We start from the raw sequence: 27,411 nt of genomic DNA, 5'->3' as shown, positions 1-27,411 counted from the left end.
CCATGACGGCACCCCCCTCTGGCTTGTGTTTTGTTATGGGGTTTCTGTCTCTGACTTCCCACAGTAACTTAAAAAACGACATCCTGACCTTAGTCTTACATCTGTAGGACTATTGTGGGTCTACTCCAGAATCCACTGAAGGCAGAAGTGGGTGATAACTTTTTTTTAATTGCTCTAGGGCTCCCTGTCCAGCTGTGGGTGGCTTCATATCACTGGTGCTGTCATGGGTTCTGGAAAATCAATTTAACAGGAAGTGTAATTATCCTTTTTGTAAGGTGAAACTTAAAAAGCCGTATGATAATAAACGTAACGCACCTCCACCGACCACCTGCTGTTCTGACACTGCTCGGCTAATTGCTGGCTTAGGTGAGTTGTCGAGCAGGGCCTTTTTGGCATGTCAAGCTGGACAAGTAGCACAGAGCAGTAGTGTGGGATCGGTGAACGTGAGAAATTGTCATATTTTACTAATGTGTTTCGGTCCTTTAAAAATGAAGAAAAACGTAATTGTGTTGAAACGTGTCTAAGGTTGAATTCATCTGAGAAATGTGTTGCAGACTTTTGTTGCTGTCCCATTTATCTGTATTTACGTAAATCCATGCGCCTTCTGCAGGAATAAGCTGTTCAGGCGTGCGGATCGGACCTGACACAAATCTGCATCTGAATAAAGCCTGCTCAGTGTTACTGACACCCTCAGACCATGTCTAGCATGAAGCAGATGACAGGCTGCTCCACCAGTGTGTGTTGGGGCCAGGCCTCCTAAGCTGGGTGTGATGATGATAATGCAGGAGGCGGAGGATGATGCTGCTGCACACAGGAGGAGAAAGGCATGGCCTCCAGTCGGAGGATGGGATGAACACTGAGCAGTGACCACAGGGGGTTAAATCTAAGCTGCTGCGCCCAGAGACCGCAACATGAACCTCAGAGTAAGTGCTGTGTACAGGAGGGGGTGATGATCTGCAGGGAGGGTGTGCAGCCAGCACAGTGATGGACCGGTGGCGGTATAATGCATACACTGTCACCAGTGTACAGAAATGACATAGCAGAGCTGGGAGGGCTCAGAGGAGGCACACCTGATCCTATAACAACCCAGTGTACAATAGAAGAGCTGTCACTATATAGCCCTCCCCCTTAACTACAGGATCCTGGAGGAAACCATATCACCACTATCCAGATGTATGTAATACCTGGAGAGTGATGTCACCTCCTGTATAATACACTACACCGAGAGTGATATCACCTCCTGTATAATAGACACTACACCTGGAGAGTGATGTCACCTTCTGTATAATACACTACACCTGGAGAGTGATGTCACCTTCTGTATAATACACTACACCTGGAGAGTGATTGTGTCACCTCCTGTATAATACACTACACCGAGAGTGATATCACCTCCTGTATAATAGACACTACACCTGGAGAGTGATGTCACCTTCTGTATAATACACTACACCTGGAGAGTGATGATGTCACCTTATGTATAATACACTACACCTGGAGAGTGATTGTCACCTCCTCCTGTATAATACACTACACCTGGAGAGTGATGTCACCTTCTGTATAATAGTCACTGTACCTGGAGAGTGATATCACCTTCTGTATAATAGTCACTGTACCTGGAGAGTGATGTCACCTCCTGTTTAATACACTACACCTGGAGAGTGATTGTGTCACCTCCTGTATAATACACTACACCGAGAGTGATATCACCTCCTGTATTATAGACACTACACCTGGAGAGTGATGTCACCTCCTCCTGTATAATACACTACACCTAGAGAGTGATGTCACCTCCTGTATAATACACTACACCGAGAGTGATATCACCTTCTGTATAATACACTACACCTAGAGAGTGATATCGCCTCCTGTATAATAGACACTATACCTGGAGAGTGATATCGCCTCCTGTATAATAGACACTACACCTAGAGAGTGATATCGCCTCCTGTATAATAGACACTATACCTGGAGAGTGATATCGCCTCCTGTATAATAGACACTACACCTAGAGAGTGATGTCACCTCCTCCTGTATAATACACTACACCGAGAGTGATATCACCTTCTGTATAATACACTACACCTGGAGAGTGATATCACCTTCTGTATAATACACTACACCTAGAGAGTGATATCGCCTCCTGTATAATAGACACTGCACCTGGAGAGTGATATCGCCTCCTGTATAATACACTACACCTAGAGAGTGATGTCACCTCCTGTATAATACACTACACCTAGAGAGTGATGTCACCTCCTGTATAATAGACACCATACCTGGAGAGTGATGTCACCTCCTGTATAATAGACACCATACCTGGAGAGTGATGTCACCTCCTGTATAATACACTACACCTGGAGAGTGATATCACCTCCTGTATAATAGACACTGCACCTAGAGAGTGATATCGCCTCCTGTATAATAGACACTATACCTGGAGAGTGATGTCACCTCCTGTATAATACACTACACCTGGAGAGTGATATCACCTCCTGTATAATACACTACACCTAGAGAGTGATATCGCCTCCTGTATAATAGACACTACACCTGGAGAGTGATGTCACCTCCTGTATAATACACTACACCTGGAGAGTGATTGTCACCTCCTGTATAATACACTACACCTGGAGAGTGATATCACCTCCTGTATAATAGACACTATACCTGGAGAGTGATGTCACCTCCTGTATAATAGACACTGCACCTAGAGAGTGATGTCACCTGTATAATACACTACACCTAGAGAGTGATATCGCCTCCTGTATAATAGACACTACACCTGGAGAGTGATGTCACCTCCTGTATAATACACTACACCTGGAGAGTGATATCACCTCTTGTATAATAGACACTGCACCTGGAGAGTGATATCACCTCCTGTATAATAGACACTGCACCTGGAGAGGAATGTCGCCTTCTGTATAATAGACACTACACCTGGAGAGTGATGTCACCTGTATAATACACTACACCTAGAGAGTGATATCGCCTCCTGTATAATAGACACTATACCTGGAGAGTGATGTCACCTCCTGTATAATACACTGCACCTGGAGAGTGATGTCACCTCCTGTATAATAGACACTGCACCTGGAGAGTGATATCACCTCCTGTATAATAGACACTGCACCTGGAGAGTGATGTCACCTGTATAATACACTACACCTAGAGAGTGATATCGCCTCCTGTATAATAGACACTACATCTGGAGAGTGATGTCACCTCCTGTATAATACACTACATCTGGAGAGTGATGTCACCTCCTGTATAATAGACACTACATCTGGAGAGTGATGTCACCTCCTGTATAATAGACACTACACCTGGAGAGTGATGTCGCCTTCTGTATAATAGACACTACATCTGGAGAGTGATGTCACCTCCTGTATAATACACTACACCTAGAGAGTGATATCACCTCCTGTATAATACACTACACCTAGAGAGTGATATCACCTCCTGTATAATACACTACACCTAGAGAGTGATATCGCCTCCTGTATAATAGACACTATACCTGGAGAGTGATGTCACCTCCTGTATAATAGACACTGCACCTAGAGAGTGATGTCACCTGTATAATACACTACACCTAGAGAGTGATATCGCCTCCTGTATAATACACTACACCTAGAGAGTGATATCGCCTCCTGTATAATAGACACTACACCTGGAGAGTGATGTCACCTCCTGTATAATACACTACACCTGGAGAGTGATATCACCTCTTGTATAATAGACACTGCACCTGGAGAGTGATATCACCTCCTGTATAATAGACACTGCACCTGGAGAGGAATGTCGCCTTCTGTATAATAGACACTACACCTGGAGAGTGATGTCACCTGTATAATACACTACACCTAGAGAGTGATATCGCCTCCTGTATAATAGACACTACATCTGGAGAGTGATGTCGCCTCCTGTATAATACACTACACCTGGAGAGTGATTGTCACCTCCTGTATAATACACTACACCTAGAGAGTGATATCGCCTCCTGTATAATAGACACTACCTGGAGAGTGATGTCATCTCCTGTATAATAGACACTACATCTGGAGAGTGATGTCGCCTTCTGTATAATACACTACACCTGGAGAGTGATATCACCTCCTGTATAATAGACACTACCTGGAGAGTGATGTCACCTCCTGTATAATAGACACTGCACCTGGAGAGTGATGTCGCCTCCTGTATAATAGACACTACACCTGGAGAGTGATGTCACCTCCTGTATAATACACTACACCTGGAGAGTGATATCACCTCCTGTATAATACACTGCACCTGGAGAGTTATGTCGCCTCCTGTATAATAGAAACTACACCTGAAGAGTGATGTCGCCTTCTGTATAATAGACACTTCACCTGGAGAGTGATGTCACCTCCTGTATAATAGACACTACATCTGGAGAGTGATGTCACCTCCTGTATAATAGACACTACCTGGAGAGTGATGTCACCTCCTGTATAATAGACACTACATCTGGAGAGTGATGTCACCTCCTGTATAATAGACACTACATCTGGAGAGTGATGTCACCTCCTGTATAATAGACACTGCACCTGGAGAGTGATGTTGCCTTCTGTATAATAGACACTGCACCTGGAGAGTGATGTTGCCTTCTGTATAATAGACACTGCACCTGGAGAGTGATGTTGCCTTCTGTATAATAGACACTGCACCTGGAGAGTGATGTTGCCTTCTGTATAATAGACACTACACCTGGAGAGTGATGTCGCCTTCTGTATAATAGACACTGCACCTGGAGAGTGATGTCGCCTTCTGTATAATAGACACTGCACCTGGAGAGTGATGTCGCCTTCTGTATAATAGACACTGCACCTGGAGAGTGATGTCGCCTTCTGTATAATAGACACTGCACCTGGAGAGTGATGTCGCCTTCTGTATAATAGACACTACATCTGGAGAGTGATGTCGCCTCCTGTATAATAGACACTACATCTGGAGAGTGATGTCACCTCCTGTATAATAGACACTACACCTGGAGAGTGATGATGTCACCTCTTGTATTATAGACACTATGTCTGGAGACTGAGGTAACCTCCCATATGATAGACACTACACCTGAGGAGTGATGTCATATCCTGTATAATAGACAATACACCTGGAGAGTGATGGTGTCACCTCCTGTATAATAGACAATATAGCTGGACACTGATGTCACCTCCTGTAGAACAGACACTACACCTGGAGAGTGATGATATCACGTCCTGTATAATAGACACTACACCTGGAGAGTGATGATGTCACCTCCTGTATAATAGACATTACACCTGGAGAGTGATGATGTCACCTCCTGTATAATAGACATTACACCTGGAGAGTGATGATGTCACCTCCTGTATAATAGACATTACACCTGGAGAGTGATGATGTCACCTCCTGTATAATAGACATTACACCTGGAGAGTGATGATGTCACCTCACGTATAATAGACACTACATTTGGAGAGTGATGTCACCTCCTGTATAATACGCTACACTTGGAGATTGATGTCACCTCCTGTATAATAGACACTGCACCTGGAAACTGATGATGTCACCTCCTGTATAATAGACACTACGGACACTGTGCCTAAAGAGTTATGTCCCCTCCCTTATGATTTGGGGGGGTGCTATCTCTCCCTGGGGAGAGAGTGCCTTAATCGGCGCAAGGAGACTCATGATATAGTGTAAGATACACAGTATACCTGGAGAGTGATGATGTCACCTTCTGTATAACAGACACTACACGTGAAGACTGATGATGTCATCTCCTGTAGAACAGACACTATACCTGGAAAGTGATGTCATCTGCTGTATAATGCACACTATGCCTCCTCCTGTATAATAGCTACTACACAATGAGACTAATTGTCACCTCCTGTGTAACAGACACTACACCTGGAGAGTGATGACATTGTAAGCCGTGTGCCGGGGTGGGCTCCCCAGGATACAGCGAAGTCACGAACGAGGAAAACAACTCCACCACCAGCTTTTGCCAAAACAGAATTTTACATAAACGTGGTAATAAACACAACCACAAATGCTGGAAACCTCCAATAGATTTACATACACCTAGCCCGAAGGCTGAGACCCTTGTGCTGCACAGCGCGGCGCCCTCCGATGGATGCAGGAGGAAAGTGTGGTGATTTACCTACTGGCAGGCATGACTAAACTGCTACACCTACCCTGTTATTACCCTAAAAGAACAAGAATCACTGTACAGGTGTATGGTAATGGCTAGCCTGCGGTGCAGCACAACAGCTTACAATCTTACAATGCTCTACAGTATTCCCCCTCCCATAACTGGTCCTGTAACACGTGCCTGAGTATTCCTTCTGAGCAAAACGCCAGCCTGGCTTGAGTTTGTGGGAAGTTTATCAGCTCTCCAATGTGAAATGTCACTTTAAGTTATGGAGTCCCTGCAATAAACAGCCAGCAACACTTGTGTCCTGACACAAACAGAGACCCTAACTACGGTAACTAACTACAGGCCTGGTCTCAGTCTCTAGGCGCCAATACTGTAATGAGGTGCGTGCACGATCTTACCGACCCGGGTCTGCTCTGCCTCCGTTGGTGACTCTGAACCAAACGAAAGCCTCTCCAACAAGCATGCAATACCGCAGTGTATGTAGCTTAGCTCCTCACCTCTCATCAGCGTTCCTGAAAGCAATACTTGTTCCTCTGGAAAGGATCAGGGTCTTGGAAATGATCAGCTTCACTTAGCTGCCGCTCTGGTCACTGAGGGATGCTCTCACACCTGGATGCCGTCAGGTCCTCTGCTGACCCAGTTCCTCAGTCTCAGCTCCGTCTAAGATGGCTGCTTCCTTTCTCTTCCACCTCTCATGAATATGGAAATATATACAGTCTGTAGCTGTGTTTAGGAAATAGCGGCATCTTGTGGCCAAACAGCAGAATGTCAGTCCAGATCATTTAATTTAATCTACACAGTGTTCAGACAAGGAGAGATGTTTCTCCATCTCACAACATCACCTTCTGTATAACACACACTATACCTGGCGTGATGTCCCTTCCTCTATAATAGACACTACGCCTGGAAAGTGATGATGTTACCCCTTGTATAACAGACCTGGACACTGATGATATCACATCCTGTATAATTATATATAACTATTATAGTACTATGATAAATATTGTTATATCTGCACATATTCCATTATTTGCTCATTGACATTACAGACACTGCTTCTCACTTTTTAGGATGAAGAAAAGCAGAAACTGGATAATTTCCTCACCGACCTGTCTTTACTAGGATCCCTACAAGTAATATGCCTAAATCATGCACAGCTGTATACTTTGATAGAAATTATATCCTTGAACATAAGGGGCAGTATTATAGTGATCATATTCTTGTATACAGGAGCAGTATTATAGTAGTTATATTCTTGTACATAGGAGCAGTATTATAGTAGTTATATTCTTGTACATAGGAGCAGTATTATAGTAGTTATATTCTTGTACATAGGAGCAGTATTATAGTAGTTATATTCTTGTACATAGGAGCAGTATTATAGTAGTTATATTCTTGTACATAGGAGCAGTATTATAGTAGTTATATTCTTGTACATAGGAGCAGTATTATAGTAGTTATATTCTTGTACATAGGAGCAGTATTATAGTAGTTATATTCTTGTACATAGGAGGCAGTATTATAGTAGTTATATTCTTGTACATAGGAGGCAGTATTATAGTAGTTATATTCTTGTACATAGGAGGCAGTATTATAGTAGTTATATTCTTGTACATAGGAGCAGTATTATAGTAGTTATATTCTTGTACATAGGAGGCAGGATTATAGTAGTTATATTCTTGTACATAGGAGGCAGTATTATAGTAGTTATATTCTTGTACATAGGAGGCAGTATTATAGTAGTTATATTCTTGTACATAGGCGCAGTATTATAGTAGTTATATTCTTGTACATAGGAGCAGAATTATAGTAGTTATATTCTTGTACATAGGAGCAGTATTATAGTAGTTATATTCTTGTACATAGGAGCAGTATTATAGTAGTTATATTCTTGTACATAGGAGCAGTATTATAGTAGTTATATTCTTGTACATAGGAGCAGTATTATAGTTGTTATATTCTTGTACATAGGAGTAGTATTATAGTAGTTATATTCTTGTACATTGGAGCAGTATTATAGTAGTTATATTCTTGTACATAGGAGCAGTATTATAGTAGTTATATTCTTGTACATAGGAGCAGTATTATAGTAGTTATATTCTTGTACATAGGGGGCAGTATTATAGTAGTTATATTCTTGTACATAGGAGCAGTATTATAGTAGTTATATTCTTGTACATAGGAGGAAGTATTATAGTAGTTATATTCTTGTACATAGGAGCAGTATTATAGTAGTTATATTCTTGTACATAGGAGGCAGTATTATAGTAGTTATATTCTTGTACGTAGGAGGCAGTATTATAGTAGTTATATTCTTGTACATAGGAGCAGTATTATAGTAGTTATATTATTGTACATAGGAGCAGTATTATAGTAGTTATATTCTTGTACATAGGAGCAGTATTATAGTAGATATATTCTTGTACATAGGAGCAGTATTATAGTAGATATATTCTTGTACCTAGGAGCAGTATTATAGTAGTTATATTCTTGTACATAGGAGCAGTATTATAGTAGTTATATTCTTGTACATAGGAGGCAGTATTATAGTAGTTATATTCTTGTACATAGGAGCAGTATTATAGTAGTTATATTCCTGTACATAGGAGCAGTATTATAGTAGTTATATTCTTGTACATAGGAGGCAGTATTATAGTAGTTATATTCTTGTACATAGGAGGCAGTATTATAGTAGTTATATTCTTGTACATAGGAGCAGTATTATAGTAGTTATATTCTTGTACATAGGAGGCAGGATTATAGTAGTTATATTCTTGTACATAGGAGGCAGTATTATAGTAGTTATATTCTTGTACATAGGAGGCAGTATTATAGTAGTTATATTCTTGTACATAGGCGCAGTATTATAGTAGTTATATTCTTGTACATAGGAGCAGAATTATAGTAGTTATATTCTTGTACATAGGAGCAGTATTATAGTAGTTATATTCTTGTACATAGGAGCAGTATTATAGTAGTTATATTCTTGTACATAGGAGCAGTATTATAGTAGTTATATTCTTGTACATAGGAGCAGTATTATAGTAGTTATATTCTTGTACATAGGAGTAGTATTATAGTAGTTATATTCTTGTACATTGGAGCAGTATTATAGTAGTTATATTCTTGTACATAGGAGCAGTATTATAGTAGTTATATTCTTGTACATAGGAGCAGTATTATAGTAGTTATATTCTTGTACATAGGGGGCAGTATTATAGTAGTTATATTCTTGTACATAGGAGCAGTATTATAGTAGTTATATTCTTGTACATAGGAGGAAGTATTATAGTAGTTATATTCTTGTACATAGGAGCAGTATTATAGTAGTTATATTCTTGTACATAGGAGGCAGTATTATAGTAGTTATATTCTTGTACGTAGGAGGCAGTATTATAGTAGTTATATTCTTGTACATAGGAGCAGTATTATAGTAGTTATATTATTGTACATAGGAGCAGTATTATAGTAGTTATATTCTTGTACATAGGAGCAGTATTATAGTAGATATATTCTTGTACATAGGAGCAGTATTATAGTAGATATATTCTTGTACCTAGGAGCAGTATTATAGTAGTTATATTCTTGTACATAGGAGCAGTATTATAGTAGTTATATTCTTGTACATAGGAGGCAGTATTATAGTAGTTATATTCTTGTACATAGGAGCAGTATTATAGTAGTTATATTCCTGTACATAGGAGCAGTATTATAGTAGTTATATTCTTGTACATAGGAGGCAGTATTATAGTAGTTATGTTCTTGTACATAGGAGCAGTATTATAGTAGTTATATTATTGTACATAGGAGCAGTATTATACACTGCGTGCAGAATTATTAGGCAAATTAGTATTTTGACCACATCATCCTCTTTATGCATGTTGTCTTACTCCAAGCTGTATAGGCTCGAAAGCCTACTACCAATTAAGCATATTAGGTGATGTGCATCTCTGTAATGAGAAGGGGTGTGGTCTAACGACATCAACACCCTATATCAGGTGTGCATAATTATTAGGCAACTTCCTTTCCTTTGGCAAAATGGGTCAAAAGAAGGACTTGACAGGCTCAGAAAAGTCAAAAATAGTGAGATATCTTGCAGAGGGATGCAGCACTCTTAAAATTGCAAAGCTTCTGAAGCGTGATCATCAAAGAATCAAGCGTTTCATTCAAAATAGTCAACAGGGTCGCAAGAAGCGTGTGGAAAAACCAAGGCGCAAAATAACTGCCCATGAACTGAGAAAAGTCAAGCGTGCAGCTGCCAAGATGCCACTTGCCACCAGTTTGGCCATATTTCAGAGCTGCAACATCACTGGAGTGCCTAAAAGCACAAGGTGTGCAATACTCAGAGACATGGCCAAGGTAAGAAAGGCTGAAAGACGACCACCACTGAACAAGACACACAAGCTGAAACGTCAAGACTGATTTTTCTAAGGTTTTATGGACTGATGAAATGAGAGTGAGTCTTGATGGGCCAGATGGATGGGCCCGTGGCTGGATTGGTAAAGGGCAGAGAGCTCCAGTCCGACTCAGACGCCAGCAAGGTGGAGGTGGAGTACTGGTTTGGGCTGGTATCATCAAAGATGAGCTTGTGGGGCCTTTTCGGGTTGAGGATGGAGTCAAGCTCAACTCCCAGTCCTACTGCCAGTTTCTGGAAGACACATTCTTCAAGCAGTGGTACAGGAAGAAGTCTGCATCCTTCAAGAAAAACATGATTTTCATGCAGGACAATGCTCCATCACACGCGTCCAAGTACTCCACAGCGTGGCTGGCAAGAAAGGGTATAAAAGAAGAAAATCTAATGACATGGCCTCCTTGTTCACCTGATCTGAACCCCATTGAGAACCTGTGGTCCATCATCAAATGTGAGATTTACAAGGGGGGAAAACAGTACACCTCTCTGAACAGTGTCTGGGAGGCTGTGGTTGCTGCTGCACGCAATGTTGATTGTGAACAGATCAAAACACTGACAGAATCCATGGATGGCAGGCTTTTGAGTGTCCTTGCAAAGAAAGGTGGCTATATTGGTCACTGATTTGTTTTTGTTTTGTTTTTGAATGTCAGAAATGTATATTTGTGAATGTTGAGATGTTATATTGGTTTCACTGGTAAAAATAAATAATTGAAATGGGTATATATTTGTTTTTTGTTAAGTTGCCTAATAATTATGCACAGTAATAGTCACCTGCACACACAGATATCCCCCTAAAATAGCTAAAACTAAAAACAAACTAAAAACTACTTCCAAAAATATTCAGCTTTGATATTAATGAGTTTTTTGGGTTCATTGAGAACATGGTTGTTGTTCAATAATAAAATTAATCCTCAAAAATACAACTTGCCTAATAATTCTGCACTCCCTGTAGTAGTTATAGTCTTGTACATAGGAGGCAGTATTATAGTAGTTATATTCTTGTACATAGGAGGCAGTATTATAGTAGTTATATTCCTGTACATAGGGGCAGTATTATAGTAGTTATATTCTTGTACATAGGAGCAGTATTATAGTAGTTATATTATTGTATATAGGAGCAGTATTATAGTAGTTATATTCTTGTACATAGGAGCAGTATTATAGTAGTTATATTCTTGTACATAGGAGGCAGTATTATAGTAGTTACATTCTTGTACATATGAGCAGTATTATAGTAGTTATATTCTTGTACATAGGAGCAGTATTATAGTAGTTATATTCTTGTACATAGGAGCAGTATTATAGTAGTTATATTCTTGTACATAGGAGCAGTATTATAGTAGTTATATTCTTGTACATAGGAGCAGTATTATAGTAGTTATATTCTTGTACATAGGAGCAGTATTATAGTAGTTATATTCCTGTACATAGGAGGCAGTATTATAGTAGTTATATTCTTGTACATAGGAGGCAGTATTATAGTAGTTATATTCTTGTACATAGGAGCAGTATTATAGTAGTTATATTCTTGTACATAGGAGCAGTATTATAGTAGTTATATTCTTGTACATAGGAGCAGTATTATAGTAGTTATATTCTTGTACATAGGAGGCAGTATTATAGTAGTTATATTCTTGTACATAGGAGGCAGTATTATAGTAGTTATATTCTTGTACACAGGAGCAGTATTATAGTAGTTATATTCTTGTACATAGGAGCAGTATTATAGTAGTTATATTCTTGTACATAGGAGCAGTATTATAGTAGTTATATTCTTGTACATAGGAGGCAGTATTATAGTAGTTATATTCTTGTACATAGGAGGCAGTATTATAGTAGTTATATTCTTGTACATAGGAGGCAGTATTATAGTAGTTATATTCTTGTACATAGGAGGCAGTATTATAGTAGTTATATTCTTGTACATAGGAGCAGTATTATAGTAGTCATATTCTTGTACATAGGAGCAGTATTATAGTAGTTATATTCTTGTACATAGGAGACAGTATTATAGTAGTTATATTCTTGTACATAGAAGGTAGTATTATAGTAGTTATATTCTTGTACATAGGAGCAGTATTATAGTAGTTATATTCTTGTACATAGGAGCAGTATTATAGTAGTTATATTCTTGTACATAGGAGGCAGTATTATAGTAGTTATATTCTTGTACATAGGAGGCAGTATTATAGTAGTTATATTCCTGTACATAGGGGCAGTATTATAGTAGTTATATTCTTGTACATAGGAGCAGTATTATAGTAGTTATATTATTGTATATAGGAGCAGTATTATAGTAGTTATATTCTTGTACATAGGAGGCAGTATTATAGTAGTTACATTCTTGTACATATGAGCAGTATTATAGTAGTTATATTCTTGTACATAGGAGCAGTATTATAGTAGTTATATTCTTGTACATAGGAGCAGTATTATAGTAGTTATATTCTTGTACATAGGAGCAGTATTATAGTAGTTATATTCTTGTACATAGGAGCAGTATTATAGTAGTTATATTCTTGCACATAGGAGCAGTATTATAGTAGTTATATTCCTGTACATAGGAGGCAGTATTATAGTAGTTATATTCTTGTACATAGGAGGCAGTATTATAGTAGTTATATTCTTGTACATAGGAGCAGTATTATAGTAGTTATATTCTTGTACATAGGAGCAGTATTATAGTAGTTATATTCTTGTACATAGGAGCAGTATTATAGTAGTTATATTCTTGTACATAGGAGGCAGTATTATAGTAGTTATATTCTTGTACACAGGAGCAGTATTATAGTAGTTATATTCTTGTACATAGGAGCAGTATTATAGTAGTTATATTCTTGTACATAGGAGCAGTATTATAGTAGTTATATTCTTGTACATAGGAGGCAGTATTATAGTAGTTATATTCTTGTACATAGGAGGCAGTATTATAGTAGTTATATTCTTGTACATAGGAGCAGTATTATAGTAGTTATATTCTTGTACATAGGAGCAGTATTATAGTAGTTATATTCTTGTACATAGGAGGCAGTATTATAGTAGTTACATTCTTGTACATATGAGCAGTATTATAGTAGTTATATTCTTGTACATAGGAGCAGTATTATAGTAGTTATATTCTTGTACATAGGAGCAGTATTATAGTAGTTATATTCTTGTACATAGGAGCAGTATTATAGTAGTTATATTCTTGTACATAGGAGCAGTATTATAGTAGTTATATTCTTGCACATAGGAGCAGTATTATAGTAGTTATATTCCTGTACATAGGAGGCAGTATTATAGTAGTTATATTCTTGTACATAGGAGGCAGTATTATAGTAGTTATATTCTTGTACATAGGAGCAGTATTATAGTAGTTATATTCTTGTACATAGGAGCAGTATTATAGTAGTTATATTCTTGTACATAGGAGCAGTATTATAGTAGTTATATTCTTGTACATAGGAGGCAGTATTATAGTAGTTATATTCTTGTACACAGGAGCAGTATTATAGTAGTTATATTCTTGTACATAGGAGCAGTATTATAGTAGTTATATTCTTGTACATAGGAGCAGTATTATAGTAGTTATATTCTTGTACATAGGAGGCAGTATTATAGTAGTTATATTCTTGTACATAGGAGGCAGTATTATAGTAGTTATATTCTTGTACATAGGAGGCAGTATTATAGTAGTTATATTCTTGTACATAGGAGCAGTATTATAGTAGTCATATTCTTGTACATAGGAGCAGTATTATAGTAGTTATATTCTTGTACATAGGAGACAGTATTATAGTAGTTATATTCTTGTACATAGAAGGTAGTATTATAGTAGTTATATTCTTGTACATAGGAGCAGTATTATAGTAGTTATATTCTTGTACATAGGAGGCAGTATTATAGTAGTTATATTCTTGTACATAGGAGCAGTATTATAGTAGTCATATTCTTGTACATAGGAGCAGTATTATAGTAGTTATATTCTTGTACATAGGAGACAGTATTATAGTAGTTATATTCTTGTACATAGAAGGTAGTATTATAGTAGTTATATTCTTGTACATAGGAGGCAGTATTATAGTAGTTATATTCTTGTACATAGGAGCAGTATTATAGTAGTTATATTCTTGTACATAGGAGGCAGTATTATAGTAGTTATATTCTTGTACATAGGAGCAGTATTATAGTAGTTATATTCTTGTACATAGGAGGCAGTATTATAGTAGTTATATTCTTGTACATAGGAGCAGTATTATAGTAGTTATATTCTTGTACATAGGAGCAGTATTATAGTAGTTATATTCTTGTACATAGGAGGCAGTATTATAGCAGTTATATTCCTGTACATAGGAGGCAGTATTATAGTAGTTATATTCTTGTACATAGGAGGCAGTATTATAGTAGTTATATTCTTGTACATAGGAGACAGTATTATAGTAGTTTTATTCTTGTACATAGAAGGTAGTATTATAGTATAATATTGCTTATGTTGTAGGGCTTCCGATATTTTCAGCCATGGCTGAGAGGAAGAGAAGAGATTTTACTGACAGTGGTGAATGATGATCTGGTGAGTTTCTAGTATTGAGCCATCTGGTGTTCATCTCCATCACTTTCCTTACCTTACACTATGTTTTCTAGAGCTGTCCACCTCCTCCGTCTCCGGGGTCTGTCAGCAGTGAGATCAGTTATCACCTTCCTACCTGCAGCAGTGACCAGTCCACACCGAGGTATCTCCAGAGCCTCCTGTTTGTTTTGGTCTCATTATTGTTTCATTGTCTCTATCAGTTTGAACATTTGTGTTTCAGCAGTTTGATGGGATCTTGGCAATCTACGATGTATTAGTCTTGGCAACTTGACTTCAGACTAATATTTTGCCTGCACTACTACACCGTAACAAACCGATCAGCGGCATGGAGCAGATTATGCAGGTTTCAGCCTCTGAATCAAGATGTTCTCATTTATTGACAACAAGCAGAGATCTTGAAGACAGTAATGAATTGAAACACGAAGTATATTAGAAAGTTGCAATTTCTTTACCAAAGTTCATCTTTCTCTTCTCCCCTCAGAGGTTCTGGCCTTCTGCCTCCTGCGTCTCCATGTGATAGAGAAATTGCTATCCCGGTAAGATTCTGCATCAGCTGATGTTGAATTCTTCTTAGATGATGATATTTAGGAGCCCAAAAAGATGCAGTGATGGATGGAGACGTATTTCTTCACAGTGGTTTGCAGAGGGCTGTGAACGTTAAATACATCCCATTTGGGTGCAACTTTCCATAAAAGCAAATTAAAAAATCTGCCCCGTGTCCATCAAATACCCAACATCCCAATATCTTCTTGTCGGAGAAGGATTATAGTTGTAGCTTCTTCACAGTGGAGGACAGGGGCGGATTGGCCTTAGACCCTACAGGGAAATTTCCCGGTAGGCCGATGCCCTGGGCGCCACCCAAGTCCTCCACTCTGCCGCTGACCGGGTACATAATGAGCTGTCAACAGTCATTAACGCTGTGAGAATCAGGTACTCATGTACCCGGCCAGCAACTGCACCTCAACTGGAGGAGGAGGACAGAAGATGGTAGCTATTGATGGCCACCACAGAGGGCCAGCTTTTGGGGCAGTATACTGTGTTATTTGGTTCTGCTGGGACGGTGTTTTGCACTATAGTATTGTTGACCCCGGCTACTTGTGTTGCCCTGCCTTCTGTTAATTTGGACCTGCTTACAAAATAGGGCCACTATTAGTTTTTTTTTCCAGGGCCACTTTAAGTTCCCAGTCCGCCCATGTTGGAGAGTGATTACAAACCTGAAGGAGACTCAAAAATAGAGAAATCTCTGACAGGTGTTTGAAATTGTGCTGGGAATTCTAGTTGGGAAAGGGAGAGAAAGAGCTGCTTTACTTACAGTGAAGACACAGAGTTGTACCCACAATTTCTAGGAAGACCACAAGACTATGAACCTGAGCTGAAAGTAGTCCTTACATATGATACCAGCAGGTTGATTTGATTATAGGTCTGAGATGAACCCTTTGGCCCCTTTCACACGGGCGTTGCGGAAAAATGTGCGGGTGCGTTGCGGGAACACCAGCGATTTTTCCGCGCGAGTGCAAAACATTGTAATGCGTTTTGCACTCGCGTGAGAAAAATCGCGCATGTTTGGTACCCAAACCCGAACTTCTTCACAGAAGTTTGGGCTTGGGTTAGGTGTTGTGTAGATGTTGATATTTTCCCTTATAACATGGTTATAAGGGAAAATAATAGCATTCTGAATACAGAATACTTAGTAGGTGATCAATTGAGGGTTAAAAAAAAAATAAACAAATTAACTCACCTTCTCCTTTTGTTCTCGTAGTTCCCGGTCTCTTCTTTACTTCTTTAATGATGAGTTGTGGGCTAAAGGACCTGTGGTGACGTCAGATCACATGCTCCAATCACATGGTCCATCACCGTGGTGATGGACCATGTGATTGGAGCATGTGATCTGACGTCACCAAAGGTCCTTTAGCCCACAACTTATTAGAAGAGACTGGGAACTACACGATCAAGAGGAGAAGGTGAGTTAATTTGTTTATTTTTTTTTAACCCCTCCAGCGCTATTTTAATAAGCATTCTGTATTCAGAATGCTATTATTTTCCCTTATAACCATGTTATAAGGGAAAATAATACAGTGAATAGACTGTCACCTAGCAACCATGCGTGAAAATCACACAAATCGCACTTGCTTGCGGATGCTTGCGATTTTCACGCAACCCCATTCACTTCTATGGGGCCTGCGTTGCGTGAAAAACGCAGAATATAGAGCATGCTGCGATTTTCACGCAACGCATAAGTGAAGCGTGAAAATCACCGCTCATCTGAACAGCCCCATAGAAATGAATGGGTCGGTATTCAGTGTGGGTGCAATGCGTTCAACTAACGCATCGCATCCGAGCGGAATACTCGCCCGTGTGAAAGGGGCCTTTCTCTGACCGAGACCACGGGGATGGTGTCAATAACCCCTTTAATGCCCTACGCCACAAGGGATGTTGACCTTAACCCTTTAAATGATCTAGACTGCCAGGGATACTGACAATAACCTCTATTATAAAACCACTGCTTCATGATCATCAAACGACTGCTTAACCTCACTATGCACACAGGATTCTTCAGTCAGTCCCTCATGTGTATCCTTTCAGAAAAAGGGCATAGGACACAAATCGTGGAACCCTAAACTGACGAGGTAGTGTCCACAAATAGAAACAGCAGAGGTGGAGGCAGAGAGAACGTAGTCCTAGCTGAGGGCATCCCAAGGCAGGTGGGCTGTAGATGACATTTGAGGAACCTCTACACCAGATTAAGAGCTTAGATTGCGGTCACACAAACATTTTCCCAAGAAATTAATTTCATCGCCAAGAAGAAACAACTGCAGATTACCGTAGAGAAGTTTCAACATCACCTTAGGGAACGCAAACATTGACAGTTCAATAAAAATTTGGCGGAATTCAAGAAGAATAAAGCCTACTTAGAGATCAAGGAGAGACCACCACCAAATGAACTAGACACAGATCTCTCCACAACTGATTCTGAAAAGGAACAAAATATTCATTGACATAAAAAATAAAATAAAAACCTAAGCAGGAAAGGTAGAGGCCGAGGTACAGTAGAGACCAAAAGTTTGGACACACCTTCTCATTCAAAGAGTTTTCTTTATTTTCATGACTATGAAGGCATCAAAACTATGAATTAACACATGTGGAATTATATACATAACAAACAAGTGTGAAACAACTGAAAATATGTCATATTCTAGGTTCTTCAAAGTAGCCACCTTTTGCTTTGATTACTGCTTTGCACACTCTTGGCATTCTCTTGATGAGCTTCAAGAGGTAGTCCCCTGAAATGGTTTTCACTTCACAGGTGTGCCCTGTCAGGTTTAATAAGTGTGATTTCTTGCCTTATAAATGGGGTTGGGACCATCAGTTGCGTTGAGGAGAAGTCAGGTGGATACACAGCTGATAGTCCTACTGAATAGACTGTTAGAATTTGTATTATGGCAAGAAAAAAGCAGCTAAGTAAAGAAAATGAAGGTGTCATGGCCGTGACCATGTCCATGGCCGTGACTCCTTGGGAGCCGCATGCGGTTGCCGCCGGTTTGGTGTTGTGTCAACCGCAGCTGGGGGCACTTTGCTGTTTGCCTCAAGTGCGGTTGCCGCGGACAACAGGTATGTGTGCGGTTGCCTTTGGTTTGTTTGGGTGTTTGTATGCACTTGGAATGTCTGGTGTGCACTCAGGGCCGATCCTAGGGTCACAGGCGCCTGGGTGCAGAAATATTTCTGGCGCCCCCCACATGGGCGTGGTTATCTTACTAACTCCTCCCCTTTACAATGTAGTGGTAATAGAGTCTCAAGGGTCTATAAAAGCAGCTACACTATTTTTACAAAGCATTGAAGCTCTATTAACACTACTATCAACATAAGGTCATCTAGAGAAACCGTAGGTTTTTATTTATTTTTTCTTTCTCTTTAGGTGTTAAAACATAACTTTAATTAGATTGCTCTAACACCTAAATGGGAAAAATAAGAATTTTAAAAACCTGCTTTTTCTAGTCTAGATGACCTTATGTTAATAGTTAATAGTAGTGTTAATAGAGTCTCAAAGGTCTGTAAAAATAGTGTAGCTGCTTTTATAGACCATTGAGACTCTATTACCACTACCATAAACATAAGGTCATCTAGAGAAACAGCAGGTTTTTAAAATAATTTGGGGGATCTGTGGATGACACATTGTTATGGGAGATCTGTGGATAACACACACTGTTATGGGGGACATTATACAGGGGTAATATAACTGAGGGGTATCAGGTAAATTATACAGGGGGTAATATAACTAAGGGGTATCAGGGTACACTATACAGGGGTAATATAAGTTATATTACCCCTGTATAATAATGTCCCCTGATACCCCTTAGTTAGGCCCCAGAATTCAGAACACAGTGTTACCTGAAGTCTGGGGCCGGATGCGGCAGTGTGGGTCAAATTCTATATACCCCTTACCCTACCGAGAAACAGATATGTGCATGGATAATATTATTACAGGAGAATGCCGCACCATACCTGTTACATCCAGTGACGTCTCCTGTGATGTAGACTTTCCTCGACGTCTTCATCCAGAGATAAGACCGCCATGATTCCTTCTTTCAGCCGCTTCTCGTCTCTGCAGAGTTTCACAGATTATTTTTTTAGGTTCCTCACTTTACTCTCATCCTCTCCTTCCTGGTGTCTCAACAACTCATCCTGCTGCCCCCCAATACTGTGCTAGAGCCATACAGATAGTCCCCCATTCCTCATAATATTATTCCCCCTGTATATTATAATGGCCCCCTCTTCATCATTAATGTAATGGCCCCCTCTTTATTATTAATATAATGGCCCCTCTTTAATAACAAAGAGGGGGCCATTACATTAATAATAAAGAGGGGGCCATTACATTAATAATAAAGAGGGGGCCATTACATTAATAATAAAGAGGGGGCCATTACATTAATAACAAAGAGGGGGCCATTACATTAATAACAAAGAGGGGGACATTATATTAATAATAAAGAGGGGGCCATTATATTAATAATAAAGAGGGGGCCATTACATTAATAATAAAGAGGGGGCCATTACATTAATAATAAAGAGGGGGCCATTATATTAATAATAAAGAGGGGGCCATTACATTAATAATAAAGAGGGGGCCATTACATTAATAATAAAGAGGGGGCCATTATATTAATAATAAAGAGGGGGACATTATATTAATAATAAAGAGGGGGCCATTACATTAATAATAAAGAGGGGGACATTATATTAATAATAAATAGGGGGCCATTATAATAATAATAATGTATTGGCCCCCTCTTTGTTATTAATATAATGGCCCCCTCTTTATTAATATAATGACCCCCTCTTTGTTATTAATGTAGTGACCCCCTCTTTATTAATATAATGGCCCCCTCTTTATTAATATAATGACCCCCTCTTTGTTATTAATGTAGTGACCCCCTCTTTATTAATATAATGGCCCCCTCTTTGTTATTAATATAATGACCCCCTCTTTGTTATTAATGTAGTGGCCCCCTCTTTATTAATATAATGGCCCCCTCTTTGTTATTAATGTAATGACCCCCTCTTTATTAATAATATAATGTCCCCCTCGTTGTTAATATAATAGCCCCCTCTTTATTATTAATATAATGGTAGTCTCTCCAGTCTCCACTCTTATTAATACTATGATGTCCACTGACTGAGTACTGTCAGTGGTCCTCCTCTCGTGCCCCCAGTGTCTCTGCAATAAGGGTAGAACGTAGGGTACATAAAAAAATAATAATAATTAATACTTACCTCTCTCTCCTTCACAGCTTGTGGCATCCTGGTACAGGCGGTCATCATGCCTCACTCACTGTGCCTTCCCGCGCCGCGTCATCTCGCGAGATCCGACGCAGGAGGTCACAGTGAGGTACGTGACTAAGTCCTGCGTCGCACCTCAATTGAAGCCGCTCCCCCGGCCCCTCCTCCTCACTTCGCCTGCCCAGCTGCCCTGCACAGTGCGCGTCACACAGGGCCTCTCCTCTCGGCCTCCGCTCCGCCCCCTGTAAATCGTATCTTAGTTATTCAGCTGCGGCTGCGTTCTCCTGGCTTGAGGGGGCCCTGTGGGCCCCCCTGACTCAGGGGCCCGGTCGCAATTGCGACCGCTGCGACCCCTATAGCTACGCCACTGCGGGCATTATAAAATAAAATTAAAAAAAAGTCAAAAAAAAAAAAGTCCCGGCGGCTCGCTCGGCGCCTTTCGGGTGACAGCGCTGGGGTGCGGGGCACCCACTGCACCCCGTGTAGGATCGGCCCTGTGTGCACTGTGTTTTATGTTGTGTGCACTCTGACATTTTCCCCTTCCCCTGTGGCTGCCCGTGGCAACGTTTGGTCTTTGTACATGTGGTGGCAGTGTCTCGGCCTTTGGCCGGTTCCCAGGACACGCTTGCCACACATGTCGTTGTCGACGGTAACAGCTACAGTGAGTGTTTGTGTGTATTCCCCTCTATGTGGTTTCACTACACTCCCTGGTTATGGAAGGGTTAACTCCCTCAGTGTGTGTGCACTGGGTGTGTCTGTGTGGGTGTGACTACTTGGGCCTATATAGTCTCTGCTTTAGCAGTAGTCAGAGGGGGTTCTTCAGCCATGCTTGCTGGAGACTTCCTCCTGTTATTCTCCATCTGCCAGTGGGGGCCACCCTTGTGGTCATAAGTTTAAGTTTATGTATGGTGTTTAGAAGATGTCTGTTTGGTCTTTATTTATTGCAGAATATGGTTTCCTGGGTTCTCGTGTGATGTCTGTGTGTGCGGTGTCCTTTGTGTTGTTTGTGGACAGCAGCACTTGCACGTGGGTTCCAGGTTGTGTGTCTGTGGCAGGTAAGTGTGGTGCTAGTCTCACTTACCTGTCACTGCCATATGTCTGTTCATGTCCCCCTTTCTATGTAGCCTGGCCACTATTAGACTCCTGTTCCTCCGTGTCCAGGAGGAACGGGCTGTCTACCCAGCTCCTAGTCAAGGGCCACCCTGAGGGCGAGCAGGAATATCAGGTTCCAGTGTATGAGCCCTCCCACCATCAGGGTCGGCTCATATGGCTAGGCCACAGGGTCAGAATTAGGGATGTGTAGGAGGTGACCTTCTCCTGGCCATGCTCTGACCATCCATCTTCTGATACCGCACGGCTGAGGGTTTTCCCTATCCTCAGCCGTGACAGAAGGTCAGTCAGTCAGCCAAAAAATTGGGAAAACTTTGAAAGTAAGGGCTATTTGACCATGAAGGAGAGTGATGGGGTGCTGCGCCAGATGACCTGGCCTCCACAGTCACCGGACCTAAACCCAATCGAGATGGCTTGGGGTGAGCTGGACCGCAGAGTGAAGGCAAAAGGGCCAACAAGTGCTAAGCATCTCTGGGAACTCCTTCAAGACTGTTAGAAGACCATTTCAGGGGACTACCTCTTGAAGCTCATCAAGAGAATGCCAAGAGTGTGCAAAGCAGTAATCAAAGCAAAAGGTGGCTACTTTGAAGAACCTAGAATATGACATATTTTCAGTTGTTTCACACTTGTTTGTTATGTATATAATTCCACATGTGTTAATTCATAGTTTTGATGCCTTCATAGTCATGAAAATAAAGAAAACTCTTTGAATGAGAAGGTGTGTCCAAACTTTTGGTCTGTACTGTATATATAGCAGGGGACGGGGAGGAGGAGCACGTTTTTTGGAACAAGGGATCAATTATCTCTTGAGGAACCGTATACAAGTAACGGAACAAAAACCCAATATATCAGGTTGTGGCAGGACAATCGGGTTCTGTATTTCCAGCTCTGGTCGGTGCCGCCGTGCACCTCATCGTGTATATTTATTATACTTCAGGGAATTATTTTGGTGTTTCATGCAATCTCTCATTTATTTTAATTATCTATATTAAAAGGTATGTTTTAACTATATTATGATTCAAACGGGCTGTCACCTTTTGAGATTAGTACATAAGCAGTCCAGAGAATTACAGAAGCAATCAAAAGATCGCCTATTAAAGACTCCTTTTGGGACTATTAAATGGTTAAAAAAGTAAAAAAAAAAAAGTTTTATTAAACAAAAGAAATTCCAAGTAAAAAATACACCTTTTTTTACTGAAAAAAATGCTTTTCATTGGAAACAAAAATTTCAAAAATAAAATCCCCTCCACATATTTGATATGGCGATGTCTGTTACTACCCGCGGTACACAATTATCATGTAATTTATCCAGTACGGTGAACGCTGTAGACAAATAACATTACTGGCATTGTTTTTGTTTTTTTTATGGGTCTTGGAAAGCGAGGATCAAAATCAAAAAGTAAAAAATAAATAAATTGCGTGGTCACTAACCCCTAAAATGCATGCAGGGGTTAAAACGGTCCAGCAGGCGATTAGCACGAATTCGTGCTAATGAACATCGTTACGCAATTTGCACGATTGTACAAGGGTCTGGTGAGACAGCAAAGGTGCAGAATTTATTAAAGAAGAAATACCGTGAGACCGCGGTGGCCAGGCAGTTCCGTAAATCCGGACATAAGGTCTGTGATTGGAGACGGTGTGTTTTGGAGGAAATCGAGGGGTCAGGCGTTCAGGAAATCCAGCTGAAATCACTTCCAGGACAGTTAGATACTAAAGGGTCTGAACTTGTAGCTTAGTAGATCGGGACCCGATCCTGGTTTCCCGAAGGAGTAGATACGTGATGGTTTAAAAACGATATTATTAAAATGGCGGTTTTATTAATTAAATGTAATGTATATATTTACCATCAGTACATATATTTGACCTTGCATAAGGAAATGTCAATTTTGACCTTTTAGAAAAATGTTTCGTTGTGCCGCTATATAAGATCGGTGATGAGTCTTTCACGCATGATTCAGAAAGGGGGCAGAGTCTCCCCGGTACACGCTCCATCCACCTCTGTGCCAACTAAGACTGCTGTTACCCGATACCTGAGAATACCGGTGAATACACTTTACATGGACATGGTATGGCCTAGGACGTGATTTGATTAACAGTTTGTGTCCTATGCACTTTTTCTGGATGGATACTGACATTAACCCCTTTACTGATCTAGACCACCAGGGATACTGACATTAACCAATTTACTGATCAAGACCACCAGGGATACTGACATTAACCCATTTACTGATCTAGACCACCAGGGATACCGACATTAACCCCTTTACTGATCTACACCACCAGGGATACCGACATTAACCCCTTTACTGATCTACACCACAAGGATACTGACATTAACCCCTTTACTGATCTACACCACCAGGGATACCGACATTAACCCCTTTACTGATCTACACCACAAGGGATACTGACATTAACCCCTTTACTGATCTACACCACCAGGGATACCGACATTAACCCCTTTACTGATCTAGACCACCAGGGATACTGACATTAACCCCTTTACTGATCTAGACCGCCAGGGATACTGACATTAACCAATTTACTGATCAAGACCACCAGGGATACCGACATTAACCCCTTTACTGATCTAGACCATAAGGGATACTGACATTAACCCCTTTACTGATCTAGACCACCAGGGATACCGACATTAACCCCTTTACTGATCTAGACCGCCAGGGATACTGACATTAACCAATTTACTGATCTAGACCACCAGGGATACCGACATTAACCCCTTTACTGATCTAGACCGCCAGGGATACTAACATTAACCAATTTACTGATCAAGACCACCAGGGATACCGACATTAACCCCTTTACTGATCTACACCACAAGGGATACTGACATTAACCCCTTTACTGATCTAGACCACCAGGGATACTGACACTAACCCCTTTACTGATCTAGACCGCCAGGGATACTGATATTAACCCCTTTATTGGTCTTGGCCACCAGGTATATTGACATTTACCGCTTTACTGCTCTCAACACAAAGGGACACTGACATTAAACTTTCACGGCCCTAAACCACTAGGGATAATCACATTAATCCCTTCACTGACCTAGACCACCAGGTATACAGACATTAACCCCTTTAAATCGATAGACCAGCGGGGTTGCAGACATTACCTGCTTAGGTCTTCACTGTACTAGACCACCTGTTACTTACTTATCTGTAGCACTTTTTCTCTTTCTGTGGGTGGGCAGGAGCTCATCAAGCACCTGCATCGCCCAAGATGCTTCCCAATTAGGTCACATTAACCGCTCCTCCTTTGCATAGAAAATTGTCCCTAACATATACAGTAGCTCTAGAGATACACAGGGAATGTAATGCCCCACAAGTTCCTTCTCCACTGTCTAGAGAGATATATTGCTAATTGTTTTCATGAATTTAGAAGTAGGGATGAGTGAATAAAAGGGGCCTGGGCCACCCAAATAAAGGATCACTAAGCCAGTACTAAGACAGCCCACCTCAGAATGCAGGACAAGGTGGACAAAAAAGAAAAAAAACCGGGGGACGCTTCCAGAGATGAAATTGTATTATGCATAAAAGACAGAACAATAGTTTCATTGCCTGCACATTGCTATAATACTTCATTTAAAATGCTCTTCATGCTTTTCATGGGATAACCCCTGTAAAGGCCCTAGACCACCAGAGGTACTGACAGTAATCCATTCAATGCCATGGACCACTAGGGATTCAGGCATTCATTCTTTCTTTGTTCTAGATCAGAATGCCCAACCTGTGGCCCTCCAGCTGTTGCAAAACTACAACTCCCAGCATGCCTGGACAACCTACAGCTATCAGGGCATGTTGAGAAGTGGTAGTTTTGTAACCGTTGGAGGGCCGTAGGTTGGGCGTTGCTCCTCTAGATTAGGGATCATCTGGCTTAGATAGAACAGTGCCGCAATCCCTAACTGACCCACCCACCAGCTACAACGGAGGGAGCAGTAGGACGCAAACCTCATGTCTTTTCCAGTCCATGCCTATGGATGATGAATCAGTAGGCTTCAGCATTTACAGGGTCCATAGTGCCATCTCCTTGTCTTCTGACCCAACGCTATGATCTCTTCCCATAAATCTGTCTTACAACTATTTTCAGGAAACGCACTGCACTCTTTTTCTGCTGGCCGCGTATGCCAAGTATGGCCGCCCCTATGTGTGGGTGAGGTCCAATCATGAGCGATTCACTGGCACAGAACTCTGCGACAAAGACTCGCCCCTGATGCTGCCATCGTACTCCGAATGGGACTCTAAGGGTAAGTTCACCCAATGCCCTTGTATCGATCTTATTAACATAGTGGCCTTGAAGGCTTTAGCAGCCAATCAGATGCCATCTTTCAGCTACATGTGACTCTGGGTATTTAGCTGTGACCCCTATGTCTTTTATACTGTAATTATCACTATCCTATAAGTAACGTCCTTATGTCTCTGTCCTCTAGATGTGGGGGTGTGGCACATTGTGTGGGATGTAGTCAGCGCCTGTGTTTCCCCGCCCCCGAGGAACCCTCTGGCTGTGGACTTTGTCTACCTGAAATCCCTCCCCCTTCCAGAGAGGTCGCTGTCATCCGGGGCTTTGGTCAGTTTTTTCCATAGTTTATTGTTGAGAGAACCTCGAGGAACCCCGCTGTTTTCTTATGGTAAGTTCATATTGGGGACCAATAATTTGATTCTTCTCAGTGTAAGAAATTATGGAAGCCAGCGATCCCATTGGTTTTAATGAGATTCATCTGTGATCCAATATTTTTGTGAGTCTGTGTCAAAAACACAAGAACGCTAATTTTAAAATGTTTCAGGGTAAAAAAAAAAGGGATAGAGCGGACCGAAATGAAAGATTCAACGTTATGAGATATAATTAAAGAAATCAGTAGCTGTATATGGACCAGTGCAGGGTCTGCGGGGGCGGAGCCTGACAAAAGGATTTGCTCACTGGTGTTCTGTGTCATGCTCCTCCCCCTCAGGCCCTGTATCAGGCAGGATACAGTGTATCATATCAGTGCTGCTTGGGGTGGCCATATTAATGATAATGACATGTAACAATGTCTCCTACCAATGATCTCCAGGTGACTAAATTATCAGTCGTGACCAATGGAAATCTGTTCCAGGATCCTGAAAGTCCTCTAAGCTGCCATATTCTCACATCATACCACTTCTGTCCCGTTCTTCTAGTCTGGGAGGAGCTAGCAGACCTCACCCGTCTCCACGCGCACACCCTGCAGGATCTAAAGGAGCAGAACCTGATCAAGAACCTGATCTGATGATGTACAGCCACAACCTGAGCACATAGGATACAGAGGACCAACAATGTCACGTCCCCAAAAATGTGTTTCCTTCCTTTATCCGAATGTTATGCAAATGTAATAAAGGA

General features: G+C 40.7%; 1 protein-coding gene across 1 annotated transcript; it reads left to right on the top strand.

Moving 5' to 3' along the window:
• Positions 1–793: 793 nt before the first annotated feature.
• Positions 794–27,411, top strand: LOC120986573. The gene is made up of 8 exons (XM_040415227.1): positions 794–923; positions 7,237–7,299; positions 15,058–15,129; positions 15,201–15,289; positions 15,629–15,683; positions 26,146–26,302; positions 26,486–26,683; positions 27,213–27,411. Exons 1-8 carry the CDS (start codon positions 912–914, stop codon positions 27,299–27,301), a joined length of 735 nt encoding a protein of 244 aa, XP_040271161.1. The 5' UTR covers positions 794–911; the 3' UTR covers positions 27,302–27,411.

This window comes from Bufo bufo, chromosome 1, assembly GCF_905171765.1.
Source record: "Bufo bufo chromosome 1, aBufBuf1.1, whole genome shotgun sequence".
Lineage (NCBI taxonomy): Eukaryota > Metazoa > Chordata > Amphibia > Anura > Bufonidae > Bufo > Bufo bufo.
The sequence above is the reverse complement of the archived record's forward strand: the minus strand, read 5'-3'. Positions and strand labels throughout refer to the sequence as shown.

Bases quoted from the DNA above. Each gene is read 5' to 3' on its own strand.
- LOC120986573 (XM_040415227.1), top strand. The intron at 15,684-26,145 runs GTAAGATTCTGC...AACTATTTTCAG, and splicing joins ATAGAGAAATTGCTATCCCG to GAAACGCACTGCACTCTTTT. The intron at 26,684-27,212 runs GTAAGTTCATAT...CCGTTCTTCTAG, and splicing joins AACCCCGCTGTTTTCTTATG to TCTGGGAGGAGCTAGCAGAC.